The sequence below is a fragment of the Thermobia domestica genome, chromosome 1 (genome assembly GCF_964235325.1).
Source record: "Thermobia domestica chromosome 1, izTheDome1.hap1.1, whole genome shotgun sequence".
Classification (NCBI taxonomy): Eukaryota; Metazoa; Arthropoda; class Insecta; order Zygentoma; family Lepismatidae; genus Thermobia; species Thermobia domestica.
This window is the reverse complement of record NC_137454.1, coordinates 206689832-206707110: the sequence shown is the minus strand read 5'-3', so window position 1 is coordinate 206707110 and position 17279 is coordinate 206689832. Positions and strand designations below refer to the sequence as shown.

At 35.2% G+C, this 17279-nt stretch overlaps 1 protein-coding gene across 3 annotated transcripts in view; it reads left to right on the top strand.

The window, feature by feature from the left end:
* The window catches only part of LOC145693276 (uncharacterized), a 283940-nt gene extending 267770 nt beyond the window's left edge, over positions 1–16170 (top strand). For all 3 annotated transcript variants that reach the window (XM_081769141.1, XM_081769125.1, XM_081769132.1), the window contains one exon: positions 14748–16170. In XM_081769141.1, the coding sequence (XP_081625267.1) occupies positions 14748–14898 (151 nt within the window). In that variant the 3' untranslated portion in view covers positions 14899–16170. The remainder of the gene's footprint in view (positions 1–14747) is intronic.
* The last annotated feature ends 1109 nt before the right edge of the window (positions 16171–17279 follow it).

Genomic DNA, 17279 nt, shown 5'->3' with positions numbered 1-17279 from the left:
GGGAGTACTTGTTTACTCTCCAACTACCTCTCTAAAAATTGGTGTGCAAGTACTGGAACATTCTTAAACATGGATATACGATAATTCACATACTAGTTCCTCAGCGACTACGATCAGTCCTATAGTAGTGGAACTATGGACCTTTAAAACTCACTTGTTTCACGTTTTCGGCACCCTATAACTTCGAAATTATCCACTTTTGAGCACAGGCCGATATGAGCTTTTTTTTTTTTCTTATTTTGATTTGAGGAAATCTATTCCCAAAGTATTGTGACACCCTGTATATAATGAAAAGTGTTTACGACTGATATTAAATCGTAGGTCTTAATCCATATCAGCAGAATCTATTCCTACTCCATCTAAGTGTTAATTGATAAATAATAAACATTAAAATTACTCTTAGCAGTTTGAAGTTCGAGCGGAAATTCTTCTGAGTTTCAAGTCTTCCTTTTTTCTTTCTAATTCTGTGACATCACTTGACTGTGCATTTCGTCATTGAACAGTGAACACTAACGTCTATTACGTAACACTATTTGGGATTGTTTGAAGGTAAAGAACTACCTCTCCTTAATGAAGTGGCTGTGGTACCGTATATGCTTTTGTGTATGCACATAGGAAACAACCATTTAGTCCTTGGATCAAAACATGCCAAGTCAAGGATTAGGTCTTGAACTTGTCCGTTCACTTCATCAACTAACTTCAGAGAACAAAAAAGAAAAGGAAAAAATGTATGTTTTTCCTTTCTACACGTTTAATTGTAACGGTGCACAGAAGAATGCAATAAATTTGTTCATCAACCTTCTCCCATTGCAGTTATTTTCCTGAGCTTGTCTGTCCTTGTATGACGCAATAAGATTTTCTTTAAGAGTTCACAAGTAATTGTATGTGTAGCACTCGACACGAATAGTTCCAGGTTCGATTCTTAATAACATATATGAAGTTTATAGTTATATCAATCAATCACAGAGATCAATTGATCATAGTTAAAACAATCCATTAGGTGCACAGGGTATTCATTTAAAAAAATTCAGTTTCGCAAATGAAAAGAAATACGGCTGTAATCAGTAACGTAAGAGAAAACACCTGCCCCCTAACCCTCGCAATGGTGGTGTGGTTACAGTCTTTGACGAGCTATTAAAGGTAGAAATCGTATGTTTAGATCTGGCAAACAGGGTAGCCATGGGAGAAAGCTGTCGTCTATCGTACATCAATTCAAAATTGAGGGGAGAACATGATTAAGGAGTACTCATACACTTGTGAGACGATGGAAGAAAGAGTTTCTACCTGTCAGTAATCCATCTCAAACTTGAACAATTGCTTTTCCTAATAGAGTTGTATGTCCTGGATGTTTGTGTTTACGTCCTTGTTAAAGATAAAAACAAAGAAAAAGGAAAACAATGAACTGAAGAACTTTAGGTAAATCAGTTATTTAAAAAAAAAAAAAACGTGTATGTATACCCATATAGTAAAGGAAAAACATATATTATTATTACCAGTAATAGGTAATTGGACCAATTCTTCCTTTTGGGTATGAGAATTGTTATGTGAAATAAAAGAAAAACGAACATAATTTATCTGTTTCATTTCTTTGAAACAAAGTTTTTTGTTGTTAAAAACACAAATACATAATGTTTAACCACAATAAACCAGATATGGCATTAATACTTGCGAATAATTAAATATTTCATAATTTGTTGAAATTTTTATTCTTATAATCAGTGCTATTTTATTTAGTATTTTTCTTTCTAGCATTGAAATAAATAGTTCATAAAACAACAGATTGATTGATTTGGAAAATTTCAAATGTTACAGGAACGCAAAATCCGTTCTTATTTGTCCGTGTAATGAAAGGCCTACCAACATGAATAAATGATGATAACCACGACTTTTAAGGCTATTAAAACGAAATAAAAAAAAAACTATAAACTATATAAATAAATAAATATAATACAAAATATGAAATAAAAAAACAGCGAAAAAGCTTAAGAAAAGTCAATAACAGAAAAGGAAGGATAATAATTACAAGTGAAAATAGCAATAAAATAAACAAAACATGAAACACAAAATGACGCCCATATAATAAGGATCCTCAGAGAACGTTGTCGATCTGAATCGCAGGAATAGAAGCAAGAATACAACCATTCAAGACCGCGTAATTCCTCAAAATCTAAGGTTTTTAAGCAGTTATAAACGTTCTCTGATGTCTGAGTATTTTGGATATTCTACAAGAATGTGCCGAACATGGATGGGGGCGACGCCGTCTTCATAGTATGAACGCATGGGCGGCGATTAGGGGGGGCAAAGGGGGCAGCTGCTCTCCTCCACTTTTTTGAAGTAACCCATTAATGTATATAGTTTCATTTGGAAATTTGGTTTTTGAATAAATTTTTGAACTTTTTGTATGAATTACTGGTTCATTAAAAAATGGTGCCATATAATATTTGCCGTTGCGTGAGTACGTATTGTTCGTCTTTCCGTGGAGTGAAGAAAGCTACAGGTGTTGCGTTTTAATTTCTACTGCTCATGTACTTCGGATTCCATGTTAATGAGTAAGTCCCGTCTCATACAGCCTAGCGCTGAAAGGAACGTTAGACTCCAAATCAACTCAACACAGCAATTAATTGCCACCGAAAATAACCCAAAAATTAACCTATTGGAGCACAACAATTCCAGCATTTCTTTCATTTTTTTCTTACAAGGGCTGGATATGGTAATCAGCCGCTTTGAAATTAATTGAGAGAACATTTCGCAAAGAAAAAAATCTTCCACAAGTTATTCTTTAATTGCACAAAAATTAATAGTTCCAAAAATCTTTTCTTCTTTCTAATAATAAGGAATATTATTAAAAAAAGAGTAATAAGAAACTTCTACCTTTCCATTGTTTTGCAGTGTAATATACGAGTGAAGTGATGTGTTTAGGGGTGTACGAGTGTATGAACAATTAAATTTAGAGAATTCAACATAATTCTAGGTTTAAGGATTATTTTATATAACTGGAGTATGGAGTGATTCTAAGTATTGTGTTCTGATGTGTTCCAAGAAACTGAAAACTACACCTAATGGACATGAACATGTCTCGGGAAGCTGCAAAAGCAAATATTTCTTTAAATGTCGTAGCATATGCTTATAGTATTTACTTACTGTCTTTCATTTTCTAAGAGTAATAACATACGTTTTATAGCATATATGGAATTAAAAATTAAGTTGTTCATAAATTCCCAGTTTATGATCAATATTATAGTGTCTATTTATTTGTTTTGCAAATTTATTAAATCAGGAATGCAAATAACTACTCGCCCGGGACGAGTGGTTCATCGTTGCGGGCGAGTACTTAATAACTTACCGAAGATAAGTAAATGATTTCTATTGTGAGATGTGGGCTAGTAGCTTTTTTCTTGGGCGAGTAAAATTTTGTTGCTTATTTGCATCCCTGTATTAAATAGTCTGATTACAAAATTTTCCGAACAGAATTTTAAGATGTTCATGAGCAAGGAATTAAATCTCTTCTTACATCTTTGTTGTTTTAGAGTACAAAGGAGTAGTACCTACTTCCGCTGCTCTTGTCAATTTACTTAATAAAATATGAATTACGATATTTTAACGAAAAATGATATACCCTAGTATCCTATTAGTTATACAACATTTCGTCAAAAGAATGGCTAGAAACCAGGGAAACTAACATTGATATACAAATATTCAGATAATGTCTTACCCACCCACTTTCAACGTCCAATCGCCGCCCTGTATGAACGATTGACATTACAATAAATAAGATGTAAAATGAGAGCGTCATCATCATAGCACGAACGTCATGGGTGTGTAGCTCGAGGACGTGTTGCATATCTCTCGTAAATCTGTCCACCATACAACGGGAAGCTACAGCAGTTGTCAGAAATGCAAACTCGTGTACTATATAATTTCTGCGACATCTGTTACGACGATATGCTAGCACTCGTTTGCTTCTACATAAAGGCAGAACAGGGTTAGACGAGAAAGCATTAATAGCTAACCCAATTCCTAGATGAAAAATAGTGTCAAGTTTCTTCAGCAGATAATAACGAGAAGATGAGTTCGCAATGAAACAGTCCTCTAACTTGGACCGTTTTCGACTGCGAATAATCTCAATACAACAACGCGATCAGCACCATAGAGTGCGGTTGGATAGGACACAAAGCAAATTCACAACTCGAAGTCAAGAGTACTTAACATTTCAAATGTGTGGTGCACACGTTAAACGGCAACCAAAATCCTGAACCAGAAAACGAACTGTATCAACAAACGATGAGAGACAAATCTGGGTTTTTCAAGGCAAGTTCGTTGGCGGCAAAACTGTAGGCCTATATACAGGGTTGTTTTTTTTTTTTTTTCTTCAAATCCGAAAGCCCATCGACCAACGAACAAGGTGATATAGTGTCAGGTGAAGATGTCGAGTAATACCATGAATGTATCACGAGCGACAACATAATCTTCAAGTTACGACAGACCACTGACAGGAACCCTGATCTGAGACAGAACATTGTTGATAGCAACAGCAAAAGGGACGATCTTAGGGACGACATTTTCTTCCAAGAAATTGCCATGAAGGATTAACGTCCCTCCCAAGTTCGATTCATGGTGGAAGAAACTTGCAATTCGAACATTTTACGGTGGTTCAGATTCCACCTTACACTGTGGGTCCATATCTCATATATAGCATAGGGGCTCAAAACGGACGATTAACTCCAATAAACCAATAACTGACTGTACAGACTTACATTCGAAACGTAAAAGCATTATCATTGGTCCACTGAATCCCCGAATTTTCTGGTTAACTTTTTTACATTTTCAAAATCAACGTAAGAAGTAGGACACATTATTTCTACTTCTATAGAGACTAAGTACTTGCAAAATATTTATGAAAAATGTTTCTTATTACCGTGAATAATTCTTTTTTTTTTTTTTAAAAAAAGGTTTAAAAATAGATTATAAAGGTTTAATTTGTAAACGTAGAAATCATTAGACCACTTCATTACCTTGATTCTATCCTTGAGGCTGCAGACTACTAAATATTTTTGAAAACCTAATAATTTTTCTTTTGCCCGTTTCTCGTAAGTGGAAAGAGGTAATAAAATGTAACTTACCACAATAATAGATAATGTTATTCTACACCTGAAAATACAAATCGGAAGAATTTTCAGTGTTGCCATCCATAGAAATTACAGTGTGACCAGAATTTGAATTACTCAAAAATCTAGGTAAAGGCAGCGACTAGAAAAATGAATTCAACGGTGATTGATGACTTATCATGCTGTCTATCCTTCTTGTTTACTACTTTTTAAATAATGTTTCTATTTATTTTGTAATGACTTATTTATTTTGTAAGAATTTATGTAAGGCTTATAAAATAAATAGAAATATTATTTAAAAAGTAGTAAACAAGAAGGATAGACAGCATGATAAGTCATCAATTACCGTTGAGTTTATTTTTCTAGTCGCTGCCTTTACCTAGAATTTTTAGTAATTCAAATTCTGGTCACACTGTTATTTCTATGGATGGCAACACTGAAAATTCTTTCGATCCGTATTTTCGGGTGTAGAATAGCATTATCTATTATTGTGGTAAGTTACATTTTATTACCTCTTTCCACTTACGAAAAACAGGCAAAAGAAAAATTATTAGTCTTTCAAAAATATTTAGTAGTCTGCCCCCTTAATTTACCTGCTAGTTGAAAAGAAAAACAAGAATGACCGACTTATTAATTTTAGGAATTAATGAATTATATTTCTGGCCTTTCGGCATCTATGTCCATTTTAGCCTGTCACGCATGAGGAATGATGTCCCTCGGCGACCCCACTATCCGGGAAAGTTGGGAAGGAAGCGGCCAGGGACCTTTGTTAGGTAACATCCCGAGATTTGCCTGGTGTAAATGAGGAAAACCTCACTTTCAATGTCTGGCCTGATAAGGTTTGTACACATTTTCGACAGTGTTGTTCCGGGACCGCTCGCACCAAAACCTGGAGTGTTAGCTACTTCGCTTCGCGGGCCACACCTATTCTTCAAGGAATAGATCAACTTAAAACTAAATTAAAACCTATAAAATAATCTTCAAGACAAAGTGCTATTTTAGGTAAATTAAACTCCTAACTATTCCTATAAAACATAATATTAAAAGTCCAAAATAAGTAGTTGCATATGGTGTTGTATAAATTTAAAATGTTTTTAACAGAGGATTCTCCTATATTTATACATACAATTACGTGTTTTATCACGCAAGGAAGAAAATGCAAAGTAGTAGTTAACGAGGCAACTTTAGCGGAAGATTCCCTCCCATCATCACAAGTAATTTGATTCCTGAGTATTGTTTTAAAATATGCTTTTAAAGATACCTTCCGATACATTATGTAACCTAACCTTGAGAACATCATAAATAGTACTAATGACTTAGGCTGTGTTTGAATGATACATATTATTGGTTTCGTGTTAGAACTGCTTCTTGAGTCAGGTGGGGAATGATGGGAAGATCGTGAGAATCTTTACCGACTTCCTTCCCCTCCTCCTCTCCTTTTTATTAACGAAGTATCTGGAATCATGTTCACTGCATTGAAAATAATTTCCCGGCATCTTGCGAAAATTTATCTGTGGGTCTTCCCGACCTTGAAATAGGATTTGCTCTTGAAATTACATCTTTCGACGGTATCAGTGATTTATATATATATATATATATATATATATATATATATATATATATATATATATATATATATAATTTCTTTTATTGAATCCCAGAGAAACACGTTCACTGTATAGGATGCCTCATAGTTCGTATTGAATTGAATTTGTTTCAGAAGCCCGTTCGAACTTTCAATTGTTCGAAATGCAAATCACAATTGACAATAAATGTCGTAGAAGTTGAGTGTATATTTTGAGCACCGAGACTATATGAGACGTGGACCTATACTAAAGGTGGAATCCATATCACCGTAAATCGTTCAAATTTTAGAGCTCCTCTATCGGGTATCGAACTCGAGACCACTAAAGTTGCACGCGCTAACCTAGACCAGCGGAGAAAGCATACGGTAATAATTAGAAAAGTAAATGTAATATGCTCCCATATACGAACATTAAAAAGAAATGTATTATTTACAATATTATTAATTATAATATAGATAATGAAATAGAACATTTCCAATGTTATTACTGAACAACAGTTGTAGTTATGGCCACATAAAAATTACAGTTAATTTTTTTTTTAATACACATAAATGAGGACTCCATGTAAGTATAATAATGTGACAGTTTATGCTTCCGTTGTTCAAGAGTCACCGTTCAGCTTAGCAATTATGGAGACCTCGCGTTTTCTTTCTTCTAGGGAGTTAGTTCTGACGATTTTTTTTTTTTTAATACATAAATAACCATCACGTTATTGTCGAACATGTTTGATATCCCTGGGCACCACTGTCTTATTAGTGCAATTTTCCCCACAATTTTGTAAACCAATGCAAAGGCAACGTGATATTTTCATTTCCTGTAATAAAATTCTCACTTTAAAAAGTTTTTTTTTTTTTTTTTTTTTTAACTTTAAACCTTAATCAACGCTGCCATCTGTTGTATTCTACTTTATTCGAACTTAGAAACATCATTCGAGCTCCGAATGAAAATTTCAGCGTTTGGATTCAGAAACGTTGTAAGTTAGAAAGTTAAAAGCGTTCGATCTTTGGAACTCCATGAAAGTACATAATTATCATAGTAAATACATAATAATCGCTTAGTACCCAAGAAGTTTCTTCCGCATTGTAATTCCTCTGTACAAACCGTAATGATATTGTACCTGCTTTCAGAAACTTTATTTCTTTTCTGAGAACAAGATCTCGTGAATTATGAAAAACGCCAACCGATATGAAATACTCCAGAATTAGTAATCTTAATTATTACAACAAGAATTACAAAGAATCAAGTTTTCTTTTTTAAAAAGAAAAGTTCTTAGATCACAGTTTGGTCAATATTTGTGTGTAGGGAGATCATTAGAGCATAGGCTATTGTTTTCTATTGTAAATTAATTTTCTTTCTGCTTTTTTTCTTTTCTTTTCTCCAGTTAGGTGGGGTCAACGTTTCTGATGAATCTTCTCCATAAAACCCTGTTTCGAAATTCTTTTCCTGTTAGAATTTTCTCCCTAAAGTTATTCTTAACCATGTCTATTCAGTTCCTTCTTGCTCTATCTCTCTTCCCATCCACTTCCATTTCCATTCCTATTCTTACCACATAGTCGTTTGTTCTTCGCAATAGATGGCCATATCACTGCAGTCTTCTTTTTTGGATCTTCTTAGATAGCTCTTACAACTTTCTCTGTCTCCTTGTTACCCCACACATCCAATGTAGCATTCTCATTTCAGTAACATTCAATCTTTTACCTTGTTATTGTCCATGTTTCTGCTCCATATATCATTGCTGGCCTAACTTTTGTTTTGTAAATCATTGCTTTATTCTTTACTGTCATTCCGCGGTCACATGGAACTCCACATAGTTTCTTCCAATTTCTTCATCCCTCTTGTATGCTGCGTGTTATCCCCACGTCTAAATCACTATTCTTGGCAACAGATGAGCCTAATTATTTAAAAACTTTTACTTCAATTCAATCTTTTTGAAGCATTACTTGCTAGTTTCCTTGAACGTTAAACTCGAGATAGTCTGTGTTCTTTCTACTAATTTTCAGACCTGTCTTCCAAAGATTTATCTTCTTTTTTTCAACTTCTTCCCTGTTTGTATTGCATAGTACAATATCATCGACAATCATCATACGCTAGGGAGTTTCATTCCTCACATCTTGAGTTATAATATCCATGACAACGTTGAAGAGGTACGAGCTGAGCCCTGGTGTAATCCAGAGATTTGGTGTGTTAATCCCACACTACCTTTTACTTGGATCGTAGCTCCTGTATACATGTCTTGAGTTATTCTTAAATATTTCTCTGGCACTCCTTTCTTCCTCAGACATCTTCATATTTCCTAACTTGTACTCTGTCGTAGACCTTTTTCAAATCAGTGAAGACTACACACATTCCCTTTTGTTTTTCCTGATGTTTTTCCATAGTTTGTATAAAATTTGCGTTCGTTGTACCCTTGCCTGTCATAAATTCAAATTGCTCTCCTATTGGTGTTTCTTCTCGTAATCATTCTCTTGCAATTTTCTCTCAGATCTTTATCGCATGGCATTAGTTTATGCCTCTGTAGTTTACACAGCTCTGCACATCTCCTTGAAAATAGTTACTGTAACACTATCCCTTCATTGACCTGGCACTTTTTTCCTGCTCACAGATTTTCTGCATCAGATTCCATACAATATCTATGACTCTGGCCGCAAACTCTTCCATGGTCCTGTCATTCGGACGTTTCGTCTTTCCCATTTTCATTTTCTTTAACGCCTTCTCTTTTTCCGGTTTACTCTTGATATTGCTCCAAGATTTGAAGTTCCATCGCTGAAAACTTACCTTGGATTTTTAAAAGCTTTTCGAAATAACCGGCTTATCTTTTTTATCCTGTCTTCACTGGTAAGCACCAATCCTTGGTCATTCTTCATTTGACAAATATGAGTAATATCCTTTGGGTTTCGTCTCTATTTTTGCTGACCTGTATAACTCCTTCAGTCCCTTCGGTGTTTCAATTTCGTCATATATTTCATCCCAGGCTTGGGCTTTTGCTGTAGTCACTGTTCTCTTTGTTGCCTTATTAGCCAATTTGAAACATTTTTTCTATCCCAGAAGCATCCTATTTTTTTCCTTTCTCCTCTCTTTGCTTTAATAGCTTTTTGCACTTCCTCGTTCCACCACCACGTCCTCTTTCCTGAAGTTCTATCCAAAGACTTCTCTGCGGCCATTAGTATGTTCCTGCTGTTTACGCTCCACTATTTTTGTAGGCCTACATGGTCTTGCAGCTTTACCCCTATAAACTTTATTTGAACGATTCTCACAATTTCTCCTCTTTCAGCCGCCATCATTTAATTCCCGGCTCTCCATTTCGCGACCTCCTATTGTATCTACTCAACATTCTATGCGGCAGGGCCACGCTTTTACCATTTATTACTTTGTAGTTTTAAACTTACTTGAGATATTGTCTTCACCACAAAATGTAGTAGATTTAACTTTCTTCTTCCGCACTACTAAAACGAGTACTTCTTCCTATTCTGAAAATATGTATTGCATGCCGTTTCAAAGTCTATCACTCTTTCTCCTTCTTCTATCCTTTCTCCCACACTCCAGCCACTATGTATTCTCTCGGCCCCTTCCCTGCTTCTACTGACATGTCCATTCAAGTCACCACCCACAATTACTTTTCCCTCTATCAGGATGGTGAGAAGTTTGGCCCAAATCCTCCTATCTTTTCTTCCTCATTGATTATTTCGTCCTTGCACATCTTTATATTCTTCAATCTGTCGCTCCTATTCACACTTGCCACACTTTTAGATCAGTAGAAAGAATAATCCCCATGCCGTTTCTTGCTTGTCAATTTGCTCTACTACACAGTAACTTGTAGCTGCCTTCTAGCTCCCTTGCTTTATTATCTTTCCATCTTGTTTCTTGCACACACAGGATTATCAGTTTTCTTCTTTCCGTCAGATCTGCATTCTTCTTTCATTCAGATCTGCAATCTTTCTCATTCATTTATCGTCTCAACATTGTGTTTAGACTCTTAACGTCACGTGGGCCAGCTTCTTTAACCGAGCCCATCCTCGACTCATTATCTCTTGCCCATTTCCCACAGAAGTCGGGCCAAGCCTTTGCGCGTCACCTACAGGGTACGCCTTAGCATTTTCCAAGGTTTAATTCTGAGGATCCATCATGATGGTTTTGAAGTAGCTTTTACGATCGGATGCCCTTCCTGACATCAATCCTAGATTTCTCAGGCTTGGAACTGCTTTTCTAAGTTCCATAAAATAATGCTGATATTCATTAAGGAGTTATTGGCAAAACGAAATTTGTTAGAAGTGCATTTCTTTTTATTAAACATAACATTTAATACAACTACTTACTTTCTGGTGATTCACTAGTGGTTCGAACGGTACTTTCTGAGTCCATAATCTCGGATTCCACCACCAATAAAATATACGTGGTTCAGATCCCTCGTTAAATATTTCACATAGTCTCGATACCAAGAAAGATACTCGGTAAACACAAACAAGTAATTGCTGTCTTATTGAGGCGTTGGTATTGATCTTCGTGATTTGAATATGGTACTCTCTCTCTCTTCCTCTGAAGTGGTCTACAGATGCAAGTGATTATGTATTAAGGTCTAATAGTCATTTGGTCCACGTACATCACGAATTAAAATACAAAACAGTTTTCATATTACATGTGCATAATAAAAGTTTAAAAAAATTGCTTCAAAACTATCCAAACTAACGAATATGAATTAAGGAGATAAATTTGTGGCATGAATCTAACCTTAACAACGATCTGACTAACATAATTTTAAATAGTGATTTTTATATACCCAAGGTTCCATATTGTAAAGTTTCGAGACTAAAATACTGCAGGGACTCGACTGATTTAGAAATATCGGTAAAGATAATTAAGTTTATCAATGAGAGTTTAGCAACTTCACTGACAATAAAATTCATTTCTGACAAATAAAGAGTAAGTCTACTTCTCAAGGTTACTATTGTAAAGACGGTTTTCAGTGTAAGTCCGGTTGTCAGTAATTCATTTACATTGAAGAAAAGAACCTCTACAATAATGGGGACAATTTAGCGTCTGGACAAATTTATTTTGTAAGGAATGGGATAATTTTGGTACTGATAAGATCATAGCTATTCAAAAGACAGAATTACCTCAGCTGAATCGGAGAGTATGGCTATTACTATATATTTACTACTATTTAAACAATAACACAGGTTCTAAATAGAGTAATTACATAAGTGTTGAAAGAAGTATCATGTACTGATTGTATTTCTTTCTCGATGTCATTTTCATTAGTGAACATTATATAACATATGCTACGCACATTTCAGTTCATATGCAGTCGTTTCATGAGATTGTAAAGAACAAGGAAATAGTTTCCTCAGTACGTTCAAGAAACTGTTGAGGGTATCATAAGTAGTTTTATCGTGCAATTGATCGTGCCTTATCTCAACTCGAAGAGATTTCACAGCTGTGCTACCACTTCAAATATCTATTTGATTCATTGGTTTTATGAAGAATTTTAGATAACACAGTCATAGCGTCAGTTGCCTTTCTTATTATCAATTATCAGCAAAAAGTTAAGATCAAACAAAGCGATCAATAAAATTCCTTGATTTGATAAAACTGAGATTCTGGATTTTAATTTGCGCACATAAATACTAGTATTCTCGATGGCTATTGTACTATTTAACGTCAAAACGAATTGTTTAGCCCATTACCTTAAGTCTGGAATATCGTTGTGGTTTGAGTGGTGATAGTCGACCATGAATGTCCACACAATAACTTAGAAAGTCATGATACTTGGCGTGGCCAAGATACGTTGATATAATAATAATAATAATAATAATAATAATAATAATAATAATAATAATAATAATAAAGATAATTTTTAAAGAAATTGAAAACTAATTTGTTTCTATATGATTTTAAATTTCTTTTAAATAGTAATATATTTTCATTCATTTAATATTTGTAATTGTATGGTTATTGCAAATGATTTTCCCAGTTAGATTTAATTACACTCACGAGAGAACCTATCCAAGTGTAACTATGACTTCGAGTCGAGACTATGGCCGTTGGATACCTTGTCCCAAAAGAACATAACACGACAGGGGATACATCCTCGATCGCAACCACTGCGGAGATATAAGCGTGAAAAGTTCAAAATTGAGCTCCATACTATACATTACAAAGTCAGATTCCAGGTCAGATTTTTCGGAAACGGTCGGGTAAGGAAACTCAGCGAATACATATCAAATTAGTGTGGGGAGCCCAGCACCTTTTGAATGAAACATTCGTGTCCCCGGCACATTCGCAGGGTCCTAGGCGGGGTCCAACTCAAAATTTGCAAATGGAACCGGGCGTCAAGTAGCATACTGTGTGAAAGCTATTGTTAAATAAAAGAAGATAGAACAAATCTCAACTCTACGCTAACCCTGTGCAAACGAGCAACTGGTCAATATAACCTACATCAGGAAATGTATAGCCATTCTTCTAAATCCATTAAGTTGCGACAATAACAAAACAGAAAAACACGTTTAAAAGTGCAAAGTATGACATTTTGGGGGCCGGTGGCTCAGTGGTAGAGCGTTCACCTCTGGTGCTTGGGGTCCTGGGTTCAATCCCAGTCGCCGCCACGTGAACTTTGTGGTAGACAAACACCGTATGCGTGGGTTTCCTTGGGTTCTCCCGTTTCCTCCCACTTTCTTCATTCCATCATTTCATTCATTACTCATCATCGCTGTCTTCTTTAGCCTAACCGGCATAACTGTGGGACGTAAAACTCAAAGATTTCATTTCATTTCATTTTTGTATTGACATTTTGACCACTCATTTGCACAGGGTTATCGTAGAGAGTTGAGATTTGTTCTATCTTCTTTTATTTAACAATAGTTTTTATACAGTATGCTACTTGACCCCCGGTTCCATTTGCAAATTTTGAGTTGGACCCTGCGAGTGCCCCGGGGACACAAATTTTTCATTCAAAAGGTGCTGTGCTCCCCAAACTAATTTGATATGTATTCGCTGAGTTTCCTTACCCGACCGTTTCCGAAAAATCTGACTCGGAATCCGACTTTGTAATGTATGAAGCTCAATTTCTAACTTTTCACGCTTATATCTTCGCAACGGTTGCGATCGAGAATGTATCCCTTTTCGTGTTTTGTTCTTTTGGGACAAGGTATCCAACGGCCATAGTCTCCACTCGAAGTCAGAATTACACTTGGATAGGTTCCCTCGTCAGATACATAAAAATATCAATGGGAAGAGAAACTCAAGAAGTTTTCAGAAGATGGTAAAATAGCCACGTAGTTACAAAGTTCGTCGCTTGGCACAACAAGAAAAAGACGGCTGTCAACGAAAGGAGAGGAACATTTTCTATCCTCGATTTTCACATCAGCCAGTTTGTTAGTGTCATGTGCAACGTAATTTTCGAAGAAAGTTCGCGAAAATTTACCCAGATGACAGAATTTGTAAATAGGTTCCGATTTTAACAAAGGGTTGTATCTATAATCGTAAGTTAACCATCCGTCCGCCAGTAAGCGTTGCAGCAGTACAGCGTGTCCGTGCAACTTTCCCTAAGTCCACAGAAACTCACAATTAGAGTTAGTAACCCTGTAGCTGATAGTGTGAAAGTTCCTGCTCAAACGTTCGCGATTTTATTCCAATCTATTGCAATAGTTCTAGGCCCCTCATTGTAATATTGCTGGCAATAAAGTAATTCCTTCATTCTCAACTGATTTCTAAACAGTACATTGGGAATATAACTGAAAAATCTCAAACATTCCAACAATACTAAATAGGCCTAGTTATATAATATCGTGAAACATTTTCTTTTTTAGGGAGGAGGGGTAATTCACCCTCATTTTAACTCCAAGCAGTGGTGTGATTGGGAGCCTTCAAAGAAAAGAAACACCATTGCATCAAAATTGAATAATTTTGTTGAAAGTTATCAAATATTCTTATAGCTAAGGGTACATTAGTTTGCCTATTTCATTTATTCTCTTTCTATTTATTATGTTGTTACATATATAATCTTATTATGTTACTTAAATTTGTTTATTGTATACAATATGATTCCTGTTTCTTCTTGCAGGAGGTACCACCAGTTTTTCCGCTTCCGCAGGAAAGACCAGGATTTTGCCGCGGTTTTCGCAAGAATCTTCGAGGTCGTTGGCGACGACTCGTCAAAGGAAAACAAAATCCTGACGTTTTCACGATATCACCTGACTGTCGAGAACAATTGAAACAAATGTACGTGTATTGAAGAGGAAACAAACTACTCTCATTGTGACTTGTACATATGACTCTTGAACACACCTACCTAAAGTTAGTTTTCATCTTCAGTTACACACAACTCAACAATAACACAGTAAGACATTAGCAATTTTAATTCCTGTGATTGTTGCAGTTCATTTTACCAGGATGACTACGTCGAATAAGTTAAAGAAAGGGATGTCAAAAAGTTTAAAAAAAATCTCTTTGAACAACCGATCATCTACTTACATGTGGTAGTATCATGGAGTTTTCATCGAGACTGTATTTTCGACATCTAGCTCAATTCTATTGTACATATATGTATGAAATAATTACTTCAGCTCATATTGAGCTACAAAGAGTGTATGGACAGAGTTGTTTTATCCTTGTGACTTACTATAGGTAATCTGCAGTTTCTGAAATGTGGTAGAGTAACTACTTTAAAATATCAAGTTCATTTCTAGAGAGGTTATCCGTAACTAAACAGCAATGACAATCATTTTTGTTATACCAGTATTATTTCAGTTACATATTTACAATTGTAAATAAGAATTGGCGTTTAGCTACTTCTTTTCGGATTATATATTTTTAAGATAAAAGTTCTAAATTCGAGATTATTTTTAATAGAGTTAAGGCATACTATATTCAGTTTAGTTCCTGCAGAGTAGCATATCATTTCAACAAATTATTATGTATATATTTTTCTCATTTCTTTGTTATTCAGTGAGTGAATGAGTGAGCGATTGCGTGCGTGATTGATTGCCAATCGCCTTATTAACCCAACCTAGTCATTTCTGATTAAGGCGATCCATGCAAACGACTGAGTGTGTTGGACCTTACAAATATAAAAGAATCTGCACTTAAACTGTTTCTCTCCACATATTTTGTCGTGAGACAAATTAACCATCAGCTGTGATGGGCTGAATAAGGAGACAGTGTATGTTGTATTGTGTGTGTGTGTGTGTGAGTGTGTTTGTATGTGAGATAGTAATGTTATGGGAAAACAGAATGCAGCAATTAATAAATTATTTCAAGTAATAATATTTTAAAATTAAGACTATTGGCTACAGTGGTATCGTAGGAAAGAATTATGTTACGATGCCAAGTTTTGTTATAAAATGTTTTAAATTTGAAAAGTACCTGTCATTGTATCTTCTATGCTGTGGTCTGTTGAGTGTACGTTTACATGTGTGTTATGTGAAGCAGATTCATCATGTAACATTTGTTTGAAGTAGAAATAAACTCTCAGGTTTTAATATTAATGTGTGTTTGATCTGTTTATTAATCCCTTCCTATAGTAACTGTTTCCGTGTAAATATATACAGAGTGGCGGAGAGTTGGAGGCACGGTGGCTCAGTGGTAGAGCGCTACCTCTGGTGCGTGGGGTTCTTGGTTCGATTTCCGGTGAAGTAAATTTGTGGTGGACATCATGATGCCCGTGAGTTTTCTCGGACAAAAGGAAAATATAAAAATGTTTGTCAATATGCTCTTTTTATTTCAAATAAGAAAACAAATAATTATAAAATCATGTCAAAACAAGCACAAAAAAAAAAAAAAAAAAAGAAAAATTCATATACCTATATAATATAAAAGCAATTAATTACCTTGTCTGGCACACACTCAGGCTTTATTTACGTAATTATTAAAATTTATAACTTCTTCCTCGATCTTTCAACACTCAATAGGACACGGAACCAGTAACATACCTGTATCTGTTCTGTTCTGTCCTCGAAATGAAATGAGATTACAATTAACTACGGTCGCCGCATTACGACTTTATCAACCCTATCACTAGAATTGTTTTAAACAGCCCCTTGTACATGACCTTCGAAAAACATTCAATCGTAATTGTACGCACACCATTTGGTAGAACAGAACAGATCTTAAAGTACTGAAGTGTTACCAGTTACATATGCAATATGATCTTTGGCACAGAAAATATAGTGCTGATCTTTACAGAGCTTTTCACACAAGCAGTTTCAGTTTCTGCTTTGCTGATCCTTCAAAAACTTTTCAAACTATCAGTTCGAGGTTTTTATCTTGCTGACATTTATACTGGAGAACTTTTCACATTTCCAGATTTAGTTACTGTCTTGCTGATCCTTATAGAAGTTTTCAGATATCAGTTTCAGTTTTTATCTCGCTAATTCTTCTAGAATTTTTCATAGTGCATTTCAGTTTCCATCTTTCTGACCCTTACACCGTAGAACTATTCATGCTAACAGTTTCAGTTTCTTTAAGTCTCTGAGCTTACGTCATACCAAGCTCGTCAAGATGTACGATCATACCAACTTTTATCAAGACTGGATGAGACTATTAAACGAGTTTTAGTGAAATTTCTTGATGTCACTCATCATCATCAAAACGCCGA